Source organism: Gorilla gorilla, chromosome 14 (assembly GCF_029281585.2).
Source record: "Gorilla gorilla gorilla isolate KB3781 chromosome 14, NHGRI_mGorGor1-v2.1_pri, whole genome shotgun sequence".
In the NCBI taxonomy this organism is placed as follows: Eukaryota; Metazoa; Chordata; class Mammalia; order Primates; family Hominidae; genus Gorilla; species Gorilla gorilla.
In genome coordinates this window covers 55,109,412-55,129,317 of record NC_073238.2, presented here as the reverse complement: position 1 = coordinate 55,129,317, position 19,906 = coordinate 55,109,412, and the positions used below count along the sequence as shown (strand labels likewise).

At 36.5% G+C, this 19,906-nt stretch overlaps 1 protein-coding gene and 1 long non-coding RNA gene across 3 annotated transcripts in view; one reads left to right on the top strand and one right to left on the bottom strand.

Annotated features, from left to right (window-relative positions):
- The window catches only part of SLC25A15 (solute carrier family 25 member 15), a 72,425-nt gene that overhangs the window by 8,509 nt on the left and 44,010 nt on the right, over positions 1 to 19,906 (bottom strand). For both annotated transcript variants that reach the window (XM_055360022.2, XM_063697278.1), the window contains exon 7: positions 17,784 to 17,938. In XM_055360022.2, the coding sequence (XP_055215997.1) occupies positions 17,784 to 17,938 (155 nt within the window). The remainder of the gene's footprint in view (positions 1 to 17,783; positions 17,939 to 19,906) is intronic.
- LOC109029455 (uncharacterized) overlaps positions 1 to 19,906 on the top strand; it is a 61,246-nt gene that overhangs the window by 4,843 nt on the left and 36,497 nt on the right. Inside the window, exons 4-5 of the long non-coding RNA XR_008670945.2 lie at positions 16,282 to 16,358; positions 16,479 to 16,570. This is a non-coding gene — a long non-coding RNA (uncharacterized lncRNA). The remainder of the gene's footprint in view (positions 1 to 16,281; positions 16,359 to 16,478; positions 16,571 to 19,906) is intronic.

The following is a 19,906-nucleotide window of genomic DNA, read 5'->3' as shown; positions in this document are numbered from 1 at the left end:
CAACTCTTTTGTCTTTTTGTTAATGACCATCCGAACAGGTGTGAGGATATCTCTTTGTGGTTTTAATTTGCTTTTCCCTGATGATTAATGATGTTTAGCATTTTTTCTTATACCTCTTGGCCATTTGTATGTCTTCTTTTGGGGAATTTCAGGTTCTTTGCCCATTTTCTAGAGAAGTAACTTGTTCTCTTGCTATTGTGTTGTTTGAGTTCCTTTTAAAAAAATTAACCTTTTATTGAATGTATGCTTTGAAGATATTTTCTCCCATTCTGTAGGTTGTCTCTTTACTCTATATTTGTTTCCTTTGCTCTGCAAAAGCTTTTTAGTTTGATACAATATCATTTGTCTATTTTTTATTTTGTTGCCTATGTTTGTCAGTCACATTAAAAAAAATCTTGACCCAGACTAATGTCAAGAACATTTTCCCCTATGTTTTCTTCTAGTAGTTTTCCAATTTCAGGTTTCACAGTTAAGTGTTTACTTTGAGTTCATTTTTGTATATTGGGTGAGATAGGGTGCAATTTCATTCTTCTACAAGTGGATATCCAGTTTCCCCAGTATCACTTATTGAAGAGACTGTCCTTTCGCCATTGTGGATTCTTGGCACCTTTGTCAAAAATCAGCTAACTATAAATGCATGGATTTATTCTGGGCTTTCTATTCTGTTCCATTGGTCTATATGTCCATTTTTGTTCCAGTATTATTTAAGGTTGTTCTTAAACTTTGTGAGACTCTTTTAGATTAAGGGAGCCAACGGAGATGCTATTTCAAAAATTATACTGGAATTTTTATAGTGTGATGATACAAAGAAGTTGACATTGGTGAGGTTCAAATGGGGGGAAAAAGCCATTTGTAAATCCAACCAATTTAAGTTCAGTTAGATTTTCTCTCATTCAGGTTTCGGTTTTGAATAATCATCTAAGCATATTTCACAATTTTTGACAAACATAAAGAATTACATTTTTGGTGGGCTCTAAATCAATTTTTATATCAAATTCCAGGAAAACATAACACTGTAAACTGACTTATATAATTCAGTAAAATCAGGTTTTAGTCTTATTGACTAATTTCAAGTCTCACTGACTAGTTTCAAGCCCATTGCTTAATATACACGTTCTGTGTTTAGCTGTATATTAGTTAATGTACAGGTTCTGTGTTTAGCTCTACAGGTTGGAATATTGTGTATAAACTGGCAATGTATAATACCATAGTTAAGTTAAGAATATAGAGGTTGAATCATTTGAAATTGCCAGTTTTTAACCATCTTTTGCTTTAAAAATGGCCGTTTCACATTGTCCAACCTAAAATGTTATTATTCAAGCACTTCGCAGCAGTTTTCTATTAGCTAATGCTAATTCCTTTCTTGAAGAAAACATTCCTTGCTTGAAGGAAAGCATTCATTTCAAATTTGACTTTTTACTTTTTTGCTGAGAGGGGGTTTACATTATTCTGTGTTCACATAATATTTTGTTGATTTTTTTAAAGGTTGTTTAGAGGGCTAATATTCAGCTGGTATGTACCAGAGCAGCCTCTTTTTTTAAGTGTTCATTCATATTAGTCTTGCTGTCTTCTAGTTGGTTGCTGCCTGCAGGTTACCAGTAGTATCATGATAGTAAAAATATTTTATATTGATTTATAGGAGTTCTTCAAAGAATCTGACTGCCAATTTTTCTTAGTATTATAAGTATATTCTCCCAATGTGTTGCCTTTTAAATTTGATTGTGATTTATTTTGTTGTGCAAAAGTTTGTAAATTTTTGTTTTGTTTTGAGACATGGTCTCGCTCTGTCACCCAGGCTGGAGTGCAGTGGCACAATCTCAGCTCATTGCAGCTTTAACCTTCTGGGACTCAAGTGATCCTCCCACTTCGGGCCCTCTGAGTAGGTAGGACTACAGGCAAGTGCCACCATGCCTGGCTAATTTTTCTATTTTTTGTAGAGACAGGGTCTTGCTGTGTTGCCCAGACTGGTCTTGAACTCCTGGACTCAAGTGATCCACCCACCTCAGCTTCTCAAAGTGCTGGGATTACAGGCATGAGCCATTGTGCTCAGAGAGAAGTTTGTAATTTTGAATGTAGTAAAATGTGTTCATCTATGTATGTGTATGTATTTCATGCCTTTCTGTCATGTTTAAGAAATTCACCCCTATACTGATTTAGTAAAGATATTCCACATTTCTTTAAAAATATTCAAGTTTCATTTTTAATATTTGAGTCTTTAATCTAATTGGAAGTTGGGGGAAGTTTCTTTTTCATATGGATAGCCAATTGTGCTAACACCATCAATTGCATGCTATTTGGTTCTCCATTAATTTGTAATCCCTCTCAGTCACAATACCAAGTTTATGTAAATATTCAAAACTGTTTCTAAGTTCTGTATACCACTTTTGTAATTATTGTGGCCTTATAATATAGTTTGATAAAGGCAGAATTGTATTGCTCTTCTTGGAACTTTATTATTACATTCAATTTTAAAATCATTTTGTCAAGTGCCATAATAAAACACATTTAGGATTTCTATTGGAACTACATTGAATTTATAGGTTAACTTGAGAGAACTGACAACTTTGCAATATTGAGTTGTATATGTGAATCATCTTGTTCATTCTTTAATAATATTTTATACTTTTCTTCATCATGTCTTTGCACATCTTTTCAAAAATTCATTCCTACACAAACTGTGACTGCAAATGGAATCTCTTTTTTTCTATTACATTTGGGTTGTTTCCAATTTTTACTGTGATAAATAATACTGCTTTTTTTTTTTTTAAATAAAGTCTCACTCTGTCACCCAGGCTGGAGTGCAGTGGCACGATCTCAATTCATTGCAACCTCTGCCTCCTGGGTTCAAGCAATTCTCATGCCTGAGCCTCCCAAGTAGCTGGGATTACAGGCGCCCACCAACACACCCAGCTAGTTTTTGTATTTTTAGTAGAGATGGGGTTTCACCATGTTGGCCAGGCTGGTCTTGAACTCCTGACCTCAAGTGATCTGTCTGCCTCGGCCTCCCAAACTGCTGGGATTACAGGTATGAGCCACTGCACCCAGACCAATAATGCTGCTTTTAAAAATACACGTTTCTTGTTGCACATGTGGCCATATTTTTGTCGAGTATATACCTTGGACTAAAATTGTTCTTAGGGTAATGAGTCTTGAACTTTACTTGATAATGTTACCTGTTTTCTAAAACAGTTGTACCAATTTTTACTCCACTTGTACACTCCAGGCGTTCCATGTCTTCCCCAATACTTACAATTCTGAGTATTTTTATTTTTAGCCATTGGGTGTTTGTGTGATGGCATCTTATGGTGGTGATCATTTGCATTTCTATAATTACTAATAAGATTGAGGATGTTTTCTTAAGATTATTAAGTATTTGGATATCCTTTTTTGCAAAGTAACTTTTTAATTTTCTTACCCATTTTTCTTCTGGATTATTCGTCTTTTTTCTCTTGATTTGTAGGAGTTCTTTATGTATTCTGATTTCAGTTTCTGTTATTGGCCATATATGTATTTCAAGAAAGCTTTTCTGCTCTATAATTTGCCTTTTCTCTCTTTTAGGAGTATCTTTTGGTTAACAGAAGTTCTTAGTTGTATTACCATCATGTGTATCATGCTTTCCCTTTATAAAGTTCGTGTTTTTGTGTCCTGATTAAGAAAATTTTCCTTGAGTTTAAAGGATATTTTACTACTATATTTTCTTCTAGAAGGTTCAGTCCTGTTAAAATTGGTTTATGTGTGTGGTGTGAGGAAGGCGTCAGGTTTAATCTTTTTCCATACATGGCTATCCAATTATTCCAGCACACTAGTTGAGAATATTTTCATTTCTTTACTACCCTGCAGAACATGAATCTGTTTCTAACCTTTCTATTCTGTGCAATGATTTTTCATCTGTGTGCCAATAGCACAACTATCTTACTGTGGCTTTCTAACAAGTCCTCATTTCCAGTCATGTGAGCACAATCATCTTTTTCTTCACAGTTGTTAGGGTATTTTAGGCCATCTACATTTCCATATAAATTTGGGAATCAACTAGTCAAGTTACACACAACTGATAGAAATTTGTTTGGGATTGCGTTGAATTTATAGATTGGGGAGAATTGAATCTTCACAATATTGACTCATCCAACCCATGAACAGAAGTATTCTCTAGTTTAGTTAGGTCCTCTTCAATTTCTCTTTACAATGCTTTCTCATTTTCTGTATAGAAAGCTTGCATATTTTTGGTGATATTTATTCCTAGATATTTGATATTTTGTGGTTATTTAAATTATATACTTTTAAAATGTTTATTGTCTAAATGTTTTTTGTTGTTTTAAATGCAGTTCACTTTATTTATTAATCTTGCAATTAGCAACTTTACTAAACTCACTCTTTTTTTTTGAGGCAGGGTCTCATTCTGTCACCCAGGCTGGAGTGCAGTGGCATGATCATGGCTCACTGCAGCCTCAACCTCCCTGGGCTCAGGTGATCCTCCCATATCAGCCTCTCAAGTAACTAAGACTGCAGGCAGGTGCCATCATGCCCAGCTAATTTCTTGACCTTTTTGTAGAGACGGGGTTTTGCCCTGTTGCCCAGGTTGGTCTCAAAACTCCTGGGCTCAAGTGATCTGCCAGCCTCAGCCTCCACCTCCCAAAGTGCTAGGACTACAGGCCTGAGCCACTGTGCCTACCCTAAACTCACTTATTAGCTCTATGAATTTATCAATAGATTATTTTGGATTTTATGTTACATGATTATATCATATAAAAATAACAAATTGTATTTTCTCCATTTCAGTCATTTCTCTCCTTTAGCAGTGGCTAGAACATTCAGTACAGTGTAGAATTAGAAGTGGCAATAGCAACCATCAACGTACAGTTCCATTCTCAAAGGAAAAGCTTTCCATGTCTCTCCAATTGCTTTACGAGTGTGTGTGTGTGTGTGTGTGTGTGTTAGCTACCATTTATCAGATTAAGAAATTCCTCGGCTGGGCGCCATGGCTTACACCTGTAATCCCAGCACTTTGGGAGGCCCAGGGGTGCAGATCACTTGAGGCTAGGAGGTCAAGACCAGCCTGGGCAACATGGTGAAACCCCGTCTCTACTAAAAATACAAAAATTTGCCGGGTGTGGTGACACATGCCTGTAATCCCAACTAATCCAGCTGAGGCACGAGAATCGCTTGAACCCAGGAGGCAGAGGTTGCAGTGAGCCAAGATTGCACTGCTGTTCTCCAGCCTGGATGACAGAGTGAAACTGTCTCAAAAAATAAAAAAAAAAAAAAAAAGGAAGAAAGAAAAAAGAAAATCATTTAGTTTGCTAAGAGTTTTTTTTTTCAATCATGAATGTGTTGAATTTTTTCAGATTTTTCTGAATCTTTGAGATGATAATTTTTCTCCTTTATCCTATAAATAAATGTGGTTAATTACATTGATTGATTAAGTGGTAAACCAACTTATTTCTGGAGCAAATGTAATTCAGTTGTGCTATATTATTTTATGAAATAATTATTAAATTATTTTATTATTAAATTGCGGGATTCTGTTTGTTAATATTTAGGATTTTCAAATTCATGTCATCAGGGCAATTGGTTATAATTTTCCTTTCTCATAGTTTTTTCAAATCTTGGCTTTGTAAAATGAGTTAGATTTCACTTTCTCTTTTTTTATTCTCTGGGTGAATTTATGCATGCTGATTTTTTTTCTTCTTAAGTGTAAAGTGAAATTCACCGGTGAAGTCACACTGGCCTAGAGTTTTCTCTGGAGAGAAGTTTTTAAATTATGACTCAATTCCATATATAGAATTTTTTATAATTTTATTTCTTTTGCCCATTTTGGTAGATTATAGTTTTCCCAGTGATTTTCCATTTAATCTAACTTTCCAAATGTCCTGACATCAAATTGTTCACCATATCATTTAAACATTTTGATGTCTACAGAGGTGTTCCCTTTTTTATTTCTTACATTGCTTTCTTGGTACCTTCTCCCCTTTTTTCTTTTGATTAGTCTCACCAGGGATTTATCAATTTTACTAGTTTTTCAAAAGTAACAAATTTTGGGCCTTATTGGTGTTCTCTATTTTTTATTTATTTTTTATTTCATCAATTATTATTATATTTAGTATTTTCTTCTGTACTCCTTGGGTTAATTTGTTCTTTTCCTGACTTCTTGAGATGGGTAATTCTTAGAGTGTTGACCATTCTCTTTTCTATTTAGCATTTAAGGCTATAAATTTTCCTCTAAGAATTGCTTTAGCTTCACCCCATAAATTTTTATTTGTAGTGTTTTCATTTTACTTAGTTCAAACTATTTTCCAACTTTGACTATGCTTGTTTTTTTTTTTTGACCCATGAGTTATGTACAAGTATACTTCCTTATTTCCAAACATATGAGAATTTTGTATTGATCTTTAAGTTTTTGATTTCTGGTTATGCTGTATTGTGGACACAGAACATATGTATTTTTTTCACTTCTTTGAAATTTGTTTAGACTTGCTTTTTGGCCCAGAATTTGGTCAATGTTTGGTCAAATTTTTTCTGTACATTTGTAAAGAACATGTATTATGCATTGTTGAGAACAGTGTTCTATGTACATCTATTTGTTAATTATTTTATTTAACTCTTCTATATTCTTACTGACTTTCATTTTGGTTTGATTGAATTTTAATAATATAATTCTTTCCTTCTCACCTTCTGTCATTACCTTGAAAGTCATGTACTCCTTTTCTCTTTTTAGCGATTACTGTAAAGATTTCAACTTGCCTCCTTGATTTAGCTATTAATTTTTGTTTATGTTGAGCCTGCATCTAGAAATCTTCCTAAACTCTCTCATTAGGCTAAGGAGTTATTCTACAGATTTACTTACTACACTCACTACACTGGTTAGGCTCTGCAGTATATTGTTAAATGGAAGCAATGAACCGAAGGCATTTTTGTTTAATTCCAGGCTTTAAAGAAAATGCTATCAATATTACATCATTAATATGATGTTCCTGGTAGGTATTTTGCTAGATTTTCTTTGTTAAGGAAGTTTCCTAGTTTTTGTTAATTTTTAAAGTCACAGGTGTAGGCTGAATTTTAGTGAATGCTTTTTCCTGCATTAATTGAGATAATTGTAAGGTATGTCTTCTTTAATCTATGAATATGATAAATTATATTAGTATAGATTTCTGATATAGGATGATTCTCATATTGTTTACTTGTTTTTTAATGGGCAGAAGACATCTTTTTCTTTTTGAGCTTAGTTTTTTTGGTATAATTTAACTTTTATTTTAGACTTGGAAGTACATATGCAGGTTTATTACCTGGATATATTGTGTGATGCTGAGGTTTGGGGTATGATTGATTGCATCACCCAGGTACTGAGCTTAGGACCCAATAGTTGGTTTTTCAGCCTGTGCCCTTTTCTGCTGTGCCCCCTCTAGAATTCCCCAGTGTCCATTATTGCCACCTTGATGTCCATGAGCACCTATTGTTTAGCTTTCACTTATGAGTGAGAACAAATGGTATTTGGTTTTTTGTTCCTGCATTAATTTGCTTAGGATAATGACTTCCAGCTGCATACATGATGCTGCTTAGGGCATAATTTTGTTTTTTTTTTTTTTTTTTGAGACAGAGTTTCACTCTTGTTGCCCAGGCTGGAGTGCAATGGTGTGATCTTGGCTCACTGCAACCTCTGCCTCCCAAGTTCAAGAGATTCTCCTGCCTAAGCCTCCCGAGTAGCTGTGATTACAGGCACCTGCCACCACATTCGGCTAATTTTTGTATTTTTAGTAGGGACGGGGTTTTGCCATGTTGGCCAGACTGGTTTCAAACTCCTGACCTCAGGTGATCCACCCACCTCAGCCTCCCAAAGTGCTGGTATTACAGGTGTGAGCCACTGCACCCGGGCATGATTTTATTTTATTTTTTATGAATATGTAGTATTCCATGGTGTATATGTACCACTGCACCCAGGCATGATTTTATTTTATTTTTTATGAAAATGTAGTATTCCATGGTGTATATGTACCACTGCACCCAGCCATGATTTTGTTTTTTTTATGAATGTGTAGTATTCCATGGTGTATATGTATCACATTTTCTTTATCCAGTCCACCATTGATGGGCACCTAGGTTGATTCTATGTCTTTCCTATTGTCAGTGTTGCTGAGAAGCGCATATCAGTGCATGTCTTTTTGGTAGCATTTATTTTCCTTTGGATGTATGCCCAGTAATGGGATTGCAATGTCAAATGGTAGTTCTATGTTCTCATATGTTTGTTGGCCACTCATATGTCTTCTTTTGAGAGGTGTATGTTTATATCTTTTGCCCATTTTTAATGGGGCTTTTTGGTTTTTGCCTGTTTAATTGTTTGAGTTTCTTATAGATTCTGAATATAAAACCTTTGTCAGATGCATAGTGTGCAAATATTTTCTGCCATTCTATAGGTTGTCTGTTTACTCTGTTGATAGTTTCTTTGCTGTGCAGAAGCTCTATAGTTTAATTAGGTTCCACTTGTCAGTTTTTGTTGCAATTGCTTTTGAAAACTTAGTCATAAATTCTTCTCCAAGCCCAATATCCAGAATGTTGTTTTCTAGGTTTTCTCCTGGTATTCTTATAATTTGAGGTCTTACAATTAGGTCTTTAATCTATCTTGAGTTAATTTTTGTATATGGTGAAAGGCATAGATACAGATCATTCTTTTGCATATGGCTAGCCCACTATCCATTTATTAAATAGGAAGTCATTTCCCTATTGCTTATTTTTGTTGACTTTGTCAAAGATCAGATGGCTTTCTGTGTTTGGCTTTATTTCTGTGTTTGGCTTTATTTCTGAGTTCTTTTTCTGTTCCTTTGGTCTATTTGTTTTTTTTTTCCCCCCCGGTACGACACTATTTTGGTTACTGTGGCCTTATGGTATAGTTTGAAGTTGGGTAATGTGATGCTTTTAGCTTTGTTCTTTTTGTTTAGGATTGCTTTGGCTATTCAGGCTCTTTTTTGGTTCCACATGAATTTTGGAATAGTTTTTTCTAGTTCTGTAAAAAAAATGATATTAGTAGCTTGACTGAAAAATGTTGATCCTATAGATTGCTTCAGTAGCATGGCCATTTTAATAATATTGATTCTTCCAGTCCATTAGCATGGAATGTTTTTCCATTTGTTTGTGTCATCTATGATTTCTTTCAGCAGTGTTTTGTAGTTCTTCTTGTAGAGATCTTTCACCTCCTTGGTTAGCTGTATAACTAGGTATTTTATTTTTTGTGTGTGGCTGTTGTAAAGGGGATTATGTTCTTGATTTGGCTGTCAGCTTGGACATTATTGGTGTATAGAAATGCTACTGATTTTTGTACATTGATTTTGTATCCTAAAACTTTACTGAAGTCATTTATCAGTTCCAAGTGCCTTTTGGTGGAGTTCTTTGGATTGTGTAGATATAGAATCATATAGTTGATGAAGAGAGATAGTCTGACTTTTTCTTTTCCTATTTGGATGCCTTTTTTTTCTTTCTTTTGCCTGATTGCTCTGGCAAAAGACTTTAACTACTATGTTAAATAGGAATGGTGGGACTAGGCATTCTTGTCTTCTTCCAGTTCACATAGAGAAGCTTCCAGCTTTTGCCTGTTACGATGTTGGCTGTGGGTTTGCCATAGATGTCCCTATTTTTGTTTTCTTCTTCTTGAGATGGAGTCTCACTCTATCACCCAGGCTGGAGTGCAGTGGCATGATCTCAGCTTACTACAACCTCCGCCTCCCAGGTTCAAACGATTCTGCTGCCTCAGCCTCCTGAGTGTCTGGGATTACAGGCGTGTGCAACCATGCCTGGCTAATTTTTGTATTTTTAGTAGAGATGGGGTTTCACTATGTTGGCCACGCTGGTCTTGAACTTCTGATCTCAAGTGATCCGCCCGCCTTGGCCTCCCAAAGTGCGGAAATTACAGACGAGCCACCGCCCCCAGCCGATGACTCTATTTTGAAGTATGTTCCTTTGATTCCTAGTTTCTTGAGTGTTTTTTTTTATCAAGAAGGATGTTGAATTTTATCAAAATCTTTTTTTTTGCATCTATTGAGATGATCATATGATTTCTGTTTAATTCTGTTTGTGTGGTGAATCACATTTATTGATTTGCGTATGCTGAATCTTGTATCCTTGGAATGAAGCTTACTGGATCATGGCGAATTAACTTTTTAATGTGCTGTTGGATTTGGTTTCCTAGTATTTTGTTCAAGATTTTTGTAGCTATCTTCATCATTGAGATTAGCCTTTAGTTTTCTTTTTCTTTTTATTTTTTTAATTGTGTCTTTGCCAGGTTTTGGTTTCAGGGTAATGCTGGCTTCATAGAATGAATTAGGGATGAGTCCCTCCTCAATTTTTTGGAACAATTTCAATAGAACTGGTACCAGTTCTTCTTTTTATATTTGATAGAATTCAGCTGTGAATACATCTGATCTAGGGCTTTTTTAGTTCATAAGTTTATTTTATTTTATTTTTTTTGAGATGGAGTCTTGTTCTGTCACCCAGGCTGGAGTGCAGTGGCAGAATCTCCGCTCACTGCAACCTCTGCCTCCTGGGTTCAAGTGATTCTCCTGCCACAGCCTCCTGAGTAGCTAGAATTACAGGTACCTACGTTCACCATGCCCGGCTAATTTTTGTATTTTTAGTAGAGACGGGGTTTCACCATATTGGCCAGGCTGGACTTGAACTACTGACCTTGTGATCTGCCCGCCTTGGCCTCCCAAAGTGCTGGGATTACAGGCATGGGCCATTGCGCCCTGCTGGTTCATAGGTTTTTTAAATAGTGGACTCAATTTTGGAGCTTGGTATTGGTCAGGTCAGGGTTTCAATTTCTTTTTGATCCAATCTTGGGAGATTCTATGTTTCCAAGAATTTATTAATTTCCTCTACATTATCCAGTGTGTGTGCACAGAGGTGTTCATAATAGTCTCTGAGGACATTTTGTATTTCTGTGAGATTGGTTGTAATGTCACCTTGTCATTTCTGATTATGCTTATTTGGATCTTCTTTCTTTATCTTTGTTAATCTAGCTAGCACTCTCAATTTTGTTTATCTTTTCAAAGAACCAACTTTTCGTTTCTTTGACTCTTTGTTTTGATTTAGGGGTCTCAATTTTGCTCAGTTTTGCTCTGATTTTAGTTATTTTTTTTCTTCTGCTAGGTTTGGGGTTCTTGTTTTTCTAATTTCTCTAGCTGTGATGTTATGTCATTAATTCGAGATTTTACTAGCTTATTGTGGTACACATTTAGCACTATAAACTTTCCTGTCCACACACTGCTTTTGCTGCATCTCAGAGATTTTGGTATGTTGTGTTTCTGTTTTCATTTTTTTCAAAGAATTTTTTTTATTATACTTTAAGTTCTAGGGTACATGTGCACAATGTGCAGGTTTGTTACATAGGTATACATGTGCCGTGTAGGTTTGCTGCATCCATTAAATCATCATTTACATTAGGTATTTCTCCTAATGCTATCCCTCCCCCATCCTCCACCTCAAAACAGGCTCCAGTGTGTGATGTTCCATGCCCTGTGTCCAAGTGTTCTCATTGTTCAGTTCCCACCTATGAGTGAGAACATGCGGTGTTTGGTTTTCTGTCCTTGCGATAGTTTGCTGAGAATTATGGTTTCCAGCTTCATCCATGTCCCTACAAAGGACATTAACTCATCTTTTTTTATGGCTGCATAGTATTCCATGGTGTATATGTGCCACATTTTCTTAATCCAATCTATCATTGATGGACATTTGGGTTGGTTCCAAGTCTTTGCTATTGTGAATAGTGTTGCAATAAACATACACGTGCATGTGTCTTTATAGCAGCATGATTTATAATCCTTTGGGTATATACCCAGTAATGGGATGGCTGGGTCAAATGGTATTTTTAGTTCTAGATCCTTGAGGAAATGCCACACTGTCTTCCACAATGGTTGAACTAGTTTACACCCCCACCAACAGTGTAAAAGCATTCCTGTTTCTCCACATCCTCTCCAGCACCTGTTGTTTCCTGACTTTTTAGTGATCACCATTCTAACAGTGAGATGGTATCTCATTGTGGTTTTGATTTGCATTTCTCTGATGATGAGCAATGATCAGCATTTTTTCATGTGCCTGTTGGCTGCATAAATGTCTTCTTTTGAAAAGTGTCTGTTCATATCCTTTGCCCGCTTTTTGAAGGGGTTGTTTGATTTTTTTCTTCTAAATTTGTTTAAGTTCGTTGTGATTCTGGATATTAGCCCTTTGTCAGATGGGTAGATTGCAAAAATTTTCTCCCATTCTGTAAGTTGCTTGTTCACTCTGATGGTAATTTCTTTTGCTGTGCAGAAGCTCTTTAGTTTAATTAAATCCCATTTGTCTATTTTGGCTTTTGTTGCCATTTCTTTTGGTGTTTTAGTCATGAATACCTTCCCCATGCCTATGTCCTGAATGGTATTGGCTAGTTTTCTTCTAGGGTTTTTATGGTTTTAGGTCTGACATTTAAGTCTTTAATCCATTTTGAATTAATTTTTGTATAAGATGTAAGGAAGGGATCCAGTTTCAGCTTTCTACATATGGCTAGCCAGTTTTCCCAGCACCACTTATTAAATAGGGAATCCTTTCCCCATTTCTTGTTTTTGTCAGGTTTGTCAAAGATCAGATGGTTGTAGATGTATGGTGTTATTTCTGAGTCCTCTGTTCTGTACCATTGGTCTATATCTCTGTTTTGGTACCAGTACCATGCTGTTTTGGTTACTGTAGCCTTGTAGTTTAGTTTGAAGTCAGGTAGCATGATGCCTCCAGCTTTGTTCTTTTGGCTTAGGACTGTCTTGGCAATGCAGGCTCTTTTTTGGTTCCATATGAACTTTAAAGTAGTTTTTTCCAATTCTGTGAAGAAAGTCATTGGTAGCTTGATGGGGATGGCATTGAATCTATAAATTACCTTGGGCAGTATGGCCATTTTCACAATATTGATTCTTCCTATCTATAAACATGGAATGTTCTTCCATTTGTTTGTGTCCTCCTTTATTTCATTGAGCAGTGGTTTGTAATTCTCCTTGAAGAGGTCGTTTACATCCCTTGTAAGTTGGATTCCTAGGTATTTTATTCTCTTTCTAGCAATTGTGAATGGGAGTTCACTCATGATTTGGCTCTCTGTTTGTCTGTTGTTGGTGTATAGGAATGCTTGTGATTTTTGCACATTGATTTTGTATCCTGAGACTTTGCTGAAGTTGCTTATCAGCTTGAGATTTTGGGCTGAGACAATGGGGTTTTCTAAATATATAATCATGTCATTTGCAAACAGGGACAGTTTGACTTCCTCTTTTCCTAACTGAATACACTTTATTTCTTTCTCTTTACTGATTGCCCTGGCCAGAACTTCCAACACTATGTTGAATAGGAGTGGTGAGAGAGGGCATCCCTGTCTTGTGCCAGTTTTCAAAGGGAATGCTTCCAGTTTTTGCCCATTCAGTATGATACTGGCTGTGGGTTTGTCATAAATAGCTCTTATTATTTTGAGATACGTCCCATCAATACCTAGTTTATTGAGAATTTTTAGCATGAAGTGTTGTTGAATTTTGTCAAAGGCCTTTTCTGCATCTATTGAGATAATCGTGTGGTTTTGTCTTTTGTTCTGTTTATGTGATGGATTACGTTTATTGATTTGTGTATGTTGAATCAGCCTTGCAGCCCAGGGATGAAGCCAACTTGATCTTGGTGGGTAAGCTTTCTGATGTACTGCTGGATTCGGTTTGCCAGCATTTTATTGAGGATTTTTGCATTGATGTTCATCAGGGATATTGGTCTAAAATTCTCTTTTTTTGTTGCATCTCTGCCAGGCTTTGGTATCAGAATGATGCTGGCCTTATAAAATGAGTTAGGAAGGATTCCCTGTTTTTCTGTTGATTGGAATAGTTTCAGAAGGAATGGTACCAGCTCTTCTTTGTACCTCTAGAGAATTCGGCTGTGAATCCATCTGGTCCTGGGCTTTTTTTGGTTGGTATCCTATTAATTATTGCCTCAATTTCAGAGCCTGTTATTGGTCTATTCAGGGATTTTATGTCTTCCTGGTTTAGTGTTGGGAGGGTGTATGTGTCCAGGAATTTATCCATTTCTTCTAGATTTTCTAGTTTATTTGCATAGAGGTGTTTATAATATTCTATGATGGTAGTTTGTATTTCTGTGGGATCGGTGGTGATATCCCCTTTATCCTTTTTTATTGCATCTATGTGATTCTCCTCTCTTTTCTTCTTTATTAGTCTTGCTAGTGGTCTATCAATTTTGTTGCTCTTTTCAAAAAACCAGCTCCTAGATTCATTGATTTTTTGAAGGGTTTTTTGTGTCTCTATCTCCCTCAGTTTTGCTCTGATCTTAGTTATTTCTTGCCTTCTGCTAGCTTTTGAATTTGTTTGCTCTTGCTTCTCTAGTTCTTTTAATTGTGATGTTAGGGTGTCGATTTTAGATCTTTCCTGCTTTCTCTTGTAGGCATTTAGTGCTATAAATTTCCCTCTACATACTGCTTTAAATGTGTCCCAGAGATTCTGGTACATTGTGTCTTTGTTCTCATTGGTTTCAAAGAACATCTTTATTTCTGCCTTCATTTCATTATGTGCCCAGTAGTCATTCAGGGGCAGGTTGTTCAGTGTCCATGTAGTTGTGCGGTTTTGAGTGAGTTTCTTAATCCTGAGTTCTAATTTGTTTGCACTGTGGTCTGAGAGACAGTTTGTTGTGATTTCTGTTCTTTTACATTTGCTGAGGAGTGCTTTACTTCCAACTATGTGGTCAATTTTGGAATAAGTGCAGTGTGGTGCTGAGAAGAATGTATATTCTGTTGATTTGGGGTGGAGAGTTCTGTAGATGTCTATTAGGTCTGCTGCTGCAGAGCTGGGTTCAAGTCCTGGATATCCTTGTTAACCTTCTGTCTCGTTGATCTAATATTGATGGTGGGGTGTTAAAGTCTCCCATTATTATTGTGTGGGAGTCTGAGTCTCTTTGTAGGTCTCTAAGGACTTGCTTTATGAATCTGGGTGCTCCTGTATTAGGTGCATATATATTTAGGATAGTTAGCTCTTCTTGTTGAATTGATCCCTTTACCATTATGTAATGGCCTTCTTTGTCTCTTCTGATCTTTGTTAGTATAAAGTCTGTTTTATCAGAGACTCGGATTGCAATCCCTGCTTTTTTTTGTTTTCCATTTCCTTGGTAGATCTTCCTCCACCCCTTTATTTTGAGCCTATATGTGTCTCTGAATGTGAGATGGGTCTCCTGAATACAGCACGCTGATGGGTCTTGACTCTTTATCCAATTTGCCAATCTGTGTCTTTTAATTGGGGCATTTATCCCATTTACATTTAAGGTTAATATTGTTATGTGTGAATTTGGTCCTGTCATTATGATGTTAGCTGGTTATTTTGCTCGTTAGTTGTGGCAGTTTCTTCCTAGCATCGATGGTCTTTACAGTTTGGCATGTTTTTGCAGTGGCTGGTACTGATTGTTCCTTTCCAAAATTAAACGAAAAGAAAACAAACAGCATACGAGATGAGCAATCAAGAATAATTAATACACTAGCTATTAAAATATTTGTTTTAATTATCTACCTTTAATTTTGTGCATATTTAATTAAAATTAATGTAGAATTGAGAGAAAAGCAATAAAAAATTAATTGGCTGAGAAACCAAGTCTTTGTGGAAATGCTAAAGGAAGTGAGTCATTTGAATTGAAAAAAAGGGGCAAAAGAGCCTTTGTCCGTAAATATATGCTGAACACCACGGGAATTTTTGGATATAACTATCCTATATTTTTATACAGATTGCATCAGGAACTAGACTTAAACTAGGGCCAAAGTAGTTTAGACTACCGTATTTATTATTAAGAGTCATTATAAGTCTGAAGAAAGCAACATATTAGCAGAAAAGGTTGCAAGTCACCTTCTCTAAATTTTTCCTTTTTTTTTTTTTTTTTTGAGACAGAGTCTTGCTCTGTCATTTAGGCTGGAGTGCAGTAGTGTGGTCTTGGTTCACTGCAACCTCCGCCTCCTGGGTTCAAGCGATTCTCCTATTTCAGCCTCCTAAGTAGCTGGGATTACAGGCACGTGCCACCACGCCCAGCTAATTTTTGCATTTTTAGTAGAGATGGGGTTTCACCATGTTGACCAGGTTGGTCTCAAACTCCTGACCTCAATTAATCCATCCACCTTGACCTCCCAAAGTGCTGGGATTATCGTGGCGTGAGCCACCATGCCCAGCCCACCTTCCCTAAATATTTTTTCTGGAAAGATAAAGTGATGGTATTCTAAGTCTTTAAAGCTGAACTATATGTATTTTTTTTTGTACCCTCTAGTCTTATAAAATCTGCTTTAGGAGACAGAACTGGGCTTCAAGCCTTGTCTTTCAAAGACAAAATCCATGCAAGACCAAGTAAGTAACTACTGATACATTGTTAGCTTGGATAACTTTTTCTCTTTTTCATCCGTGATGTTAATTGGTGAGATATTTTGATCTTCGTGCTAACCAACCTAACTTTTAAATTTCATTTAGGTGTTGGAGCAGGCGACGGATATGATCTAAAAGTCAAAATAGTGATGGAGAAAAAGGTTGTCTTTTCCTGTACTTACTTAAGAAATTGTTAGGTAAGAGAAAACACGTGAATTGAAAAAAATCTGATGTTTGTTTTAAGGCTGAATATCAAAGCAGCAATGTTCACCTCCCTAAATGATCACTCACCATAGAGAGTCCATAACGCTTTCTGGTTACCATCCAACTTGGTGTCACTGGGTTTGGATGCAAACCAGAGATAAATTAACCTCTTTGTTCAAAACAGTTTTTTCAGGGTCCTTTACAGAATTTATTTCTGTTCAGTGTTGCTTTGCCTTTCACTTTTCCACAAATGCTGAGCATGTTCCCAGGAATGTATTAAGGATTTTAATTTACATATCTGGTCATTTTTAGCCATATTCTCTTGTTGTTCATTTTATCTTTTATTATATAGTACTGATTCTAAAATTTTAATGTGCATGAAAACCACTGAGGAGCTTGTAAAGATTTACATGCTTAGGTTGTACCCCCAAAGTATGATTTGGGAAATCTGGAATGGGGGCCAGGAATCTACAGACTTAGCAATGTCCCAAGTGATTCTAAGTCAGACGTTCTGTGAGATGACCCTATGAGAAATAATGCAAAAGTGAATGAACTGGGGAGGAATCTCTTTATCCAAAGCAAAAGGGACCTGGTAGTCAATGTTGTGCTGCAATGAAGAAATGCCTAAAACTATATACCTTTTCTGAAACAATAAGAAAGCTTCCTTCATGGGTCTAATAACCATAAACTTTTCCTACCCAGGCCTTTGTCTCAGATTCTCTTGTTACTAACCCTATTCCTTCCCTCTCTGCATAGCCCCCTGCCCCTCTTTTTTTGGCCTCTCTCAACTGAGGGCATTCACCCAGGCCTGACCCTTGGCTTTCTGTTCTTAGCAAATGCTTTATTCTTGGTTGAAGAATGACCCATTCCTCTTAAACTATTATTTGTTCATTTACTGGACAGATGTTACTGAGTTGTAGATGCAGAAGCTACAACACGAACAGTTTCCACTCCAACTCAAATGCATTAGCCAGTCTGAATTATCAATGAGCTTTCTCTGCTTCTGCAAATGGCACAGGCATTCTCCGACTCAGGCCCTGTGCTTTGATTCTCTTTGCCTTGGCTCCCTAAATCCAGTTAGTTATCAATCCCTGTTGATTATTCCTTTGAAATTTTTCTGTGTTCTCCTTCCTTTCTGTTCTTACTGCCACTAACTGTCCAGAACCTCATTTGCTCATGCTTAGATTTCTACAATGGTCTCCTTACCTTTTCTTTCTCCTTATATAATGCAATGTATAGAATCCGGAAATATGCATCCTGAAATATTGCTCTCATTGTGAAAAGTTGTAGGTAGAGCAGCAGAAGACACACTGTGTGCCCATGGTCAGAGCCAGTTAACACCTTTGGCTCAACACCTTCATCTGTAAAATAAATATCACATCTCAAGTGTTATGGGAATTAAATTAGATAATATATGTAAAGTTTCTTTGTAAACTATAAATCACTAAATAAGTGTTATATGTGATAATTATCAGGCATCTCTGTCACATAGGAAATGCCCCACCATATTCTTCAACAACTTCACTCTTATTTCTTTGGCTTTTGAGCTCTTAAGATGTAATAACCCTAATGTAGTACCTGAGCTTATTTCCATCAGTAGCTTGACCAACAGACTTCATTCCAAATAAACTGGGTCATCCCCTTTGGCTCTTGGAATACAACTCTAATTTATTTAGTTAGTTACTTGGTTATTTCTTTCTTTCCTTCCTTTCCTTTTTCTTTTCTTTCCTTTTATTTATTTATTTATTTATTTACTTTTTATTATTATACTTTAAGTTTTAGGGTACATGTGCACATTGTGCAGGTTAGTTACATACGTATACATGTGCCATGCTGGTGTGCTGCACCCACTAACTTGTCATCTAGGATTAGGTATATCTCCCAATGCTATGCCTCCCCCCTCCCCCCACCCCCCACCCCACAACAGTCCCCAGAGTGTGATGTTCCCCTTCCTGTGTCCACGTGATCTCATTATTCAATTCCCACCTATGAGTGAGAATATGCGGTGTTTGGTTTTTTGTTCTTGCGATAGTTTACTGAGAATGATGATTTCCAATTTCATCCATGTCCCTACAAAGGACATGAACTCATCATTTTTTATGGCTGCATAGTATTCCATGGTGTATATGTGCCACATTTTCTTAATCCAGTCTATCATTGTTGGACATTTGGGTTGGTTCCAAGTCTTTGCTATTGTGAATAATGCCACAATAAACATACATGTGCATGTGTCTTTATAGCAGCATGATTTATAGTGCTTTGGGTATATACCCAGTAATGGGATGGCGGGGTCAAATGGTATTTCTAGTTCTAGATCCCTGAGGAATCGCCACACTGACTTCCACAATGATTGAACTAGTTTACAGTCCCACCAACAGTGTAAAAGTGTTCCTATTTCTCCACATCCTCTCAAGCACCTGTTGTTTCCTGACTTTTTAATGATTGCCATTCTAACTGGTGTGAGATGGTATCTCATTGTGGTTTTGATTTGCATTTCTCTGATGGCCAGTGATGGTGAGCATTTTTTCATGTGTCTTTTGGCTGCATAAATGTCTTCTTTTGAGAAGTGTCTGTTCATGTCCTTCGCCCACTTTTTGATGGGGTTGTTTTTCTCTTGTAAATTTATTTGAGTTCATTGTAGATTCTGGATATTAGCCCTTTGTCAGATGAGTAGGTTGTGAAAATTTTCTCCCATTTTGTAGGTTGCCTGTTCACTCTGATGGTAGTTTCTTTTGCTGTGCAGAAGCTCTTTACTTTAATTAGATCCCATTTGTCAATTTTGTCTTTTGTTGCCATTGCTTTTGGTGTTTTAGACATGAAGTCCTTGCCCATGCCTATGTCCTGAATGGTAAAGCCTAGGTTTTCTTCTAGGGTTTTTATGGTTTTAGGTCTAACGTTTAAGTCTTTAATCCATCTTGAATTGATTTTTGTTTAAGGTGTAAGGAAGGGATCCAGTTTCAGCTTTCTACATATGGCTAGCCAGTTTTCCCAGCACCATTTATTAAATAGGGAATCCTTTCCCCATTGCTTATTTTTCTCAGGTTTGTCAAAGATCAGATAGTTTTAGATATGCGGCGTTATTTCTGAGGGCTCTGTTCTGTTCCATTGATCTATATCTCTGTTTTGGTACCAGTACCATGCTGTTTTGGTTACTGTAGCCTTGTAGTATAGTTTGAAGTCAGGTAGTGTGATGCCTCCAGCTTTGTTCTTTTGGCTTAGGATTGACTTGGTGATGCGGGCTCTTTTTTGGTTCCATATGAACTTTAAAGTAGTTTTTTCCAATTCTGTGAAGAAAGTCATTGGTAGCTTGATGGAGATGGCATTGAATC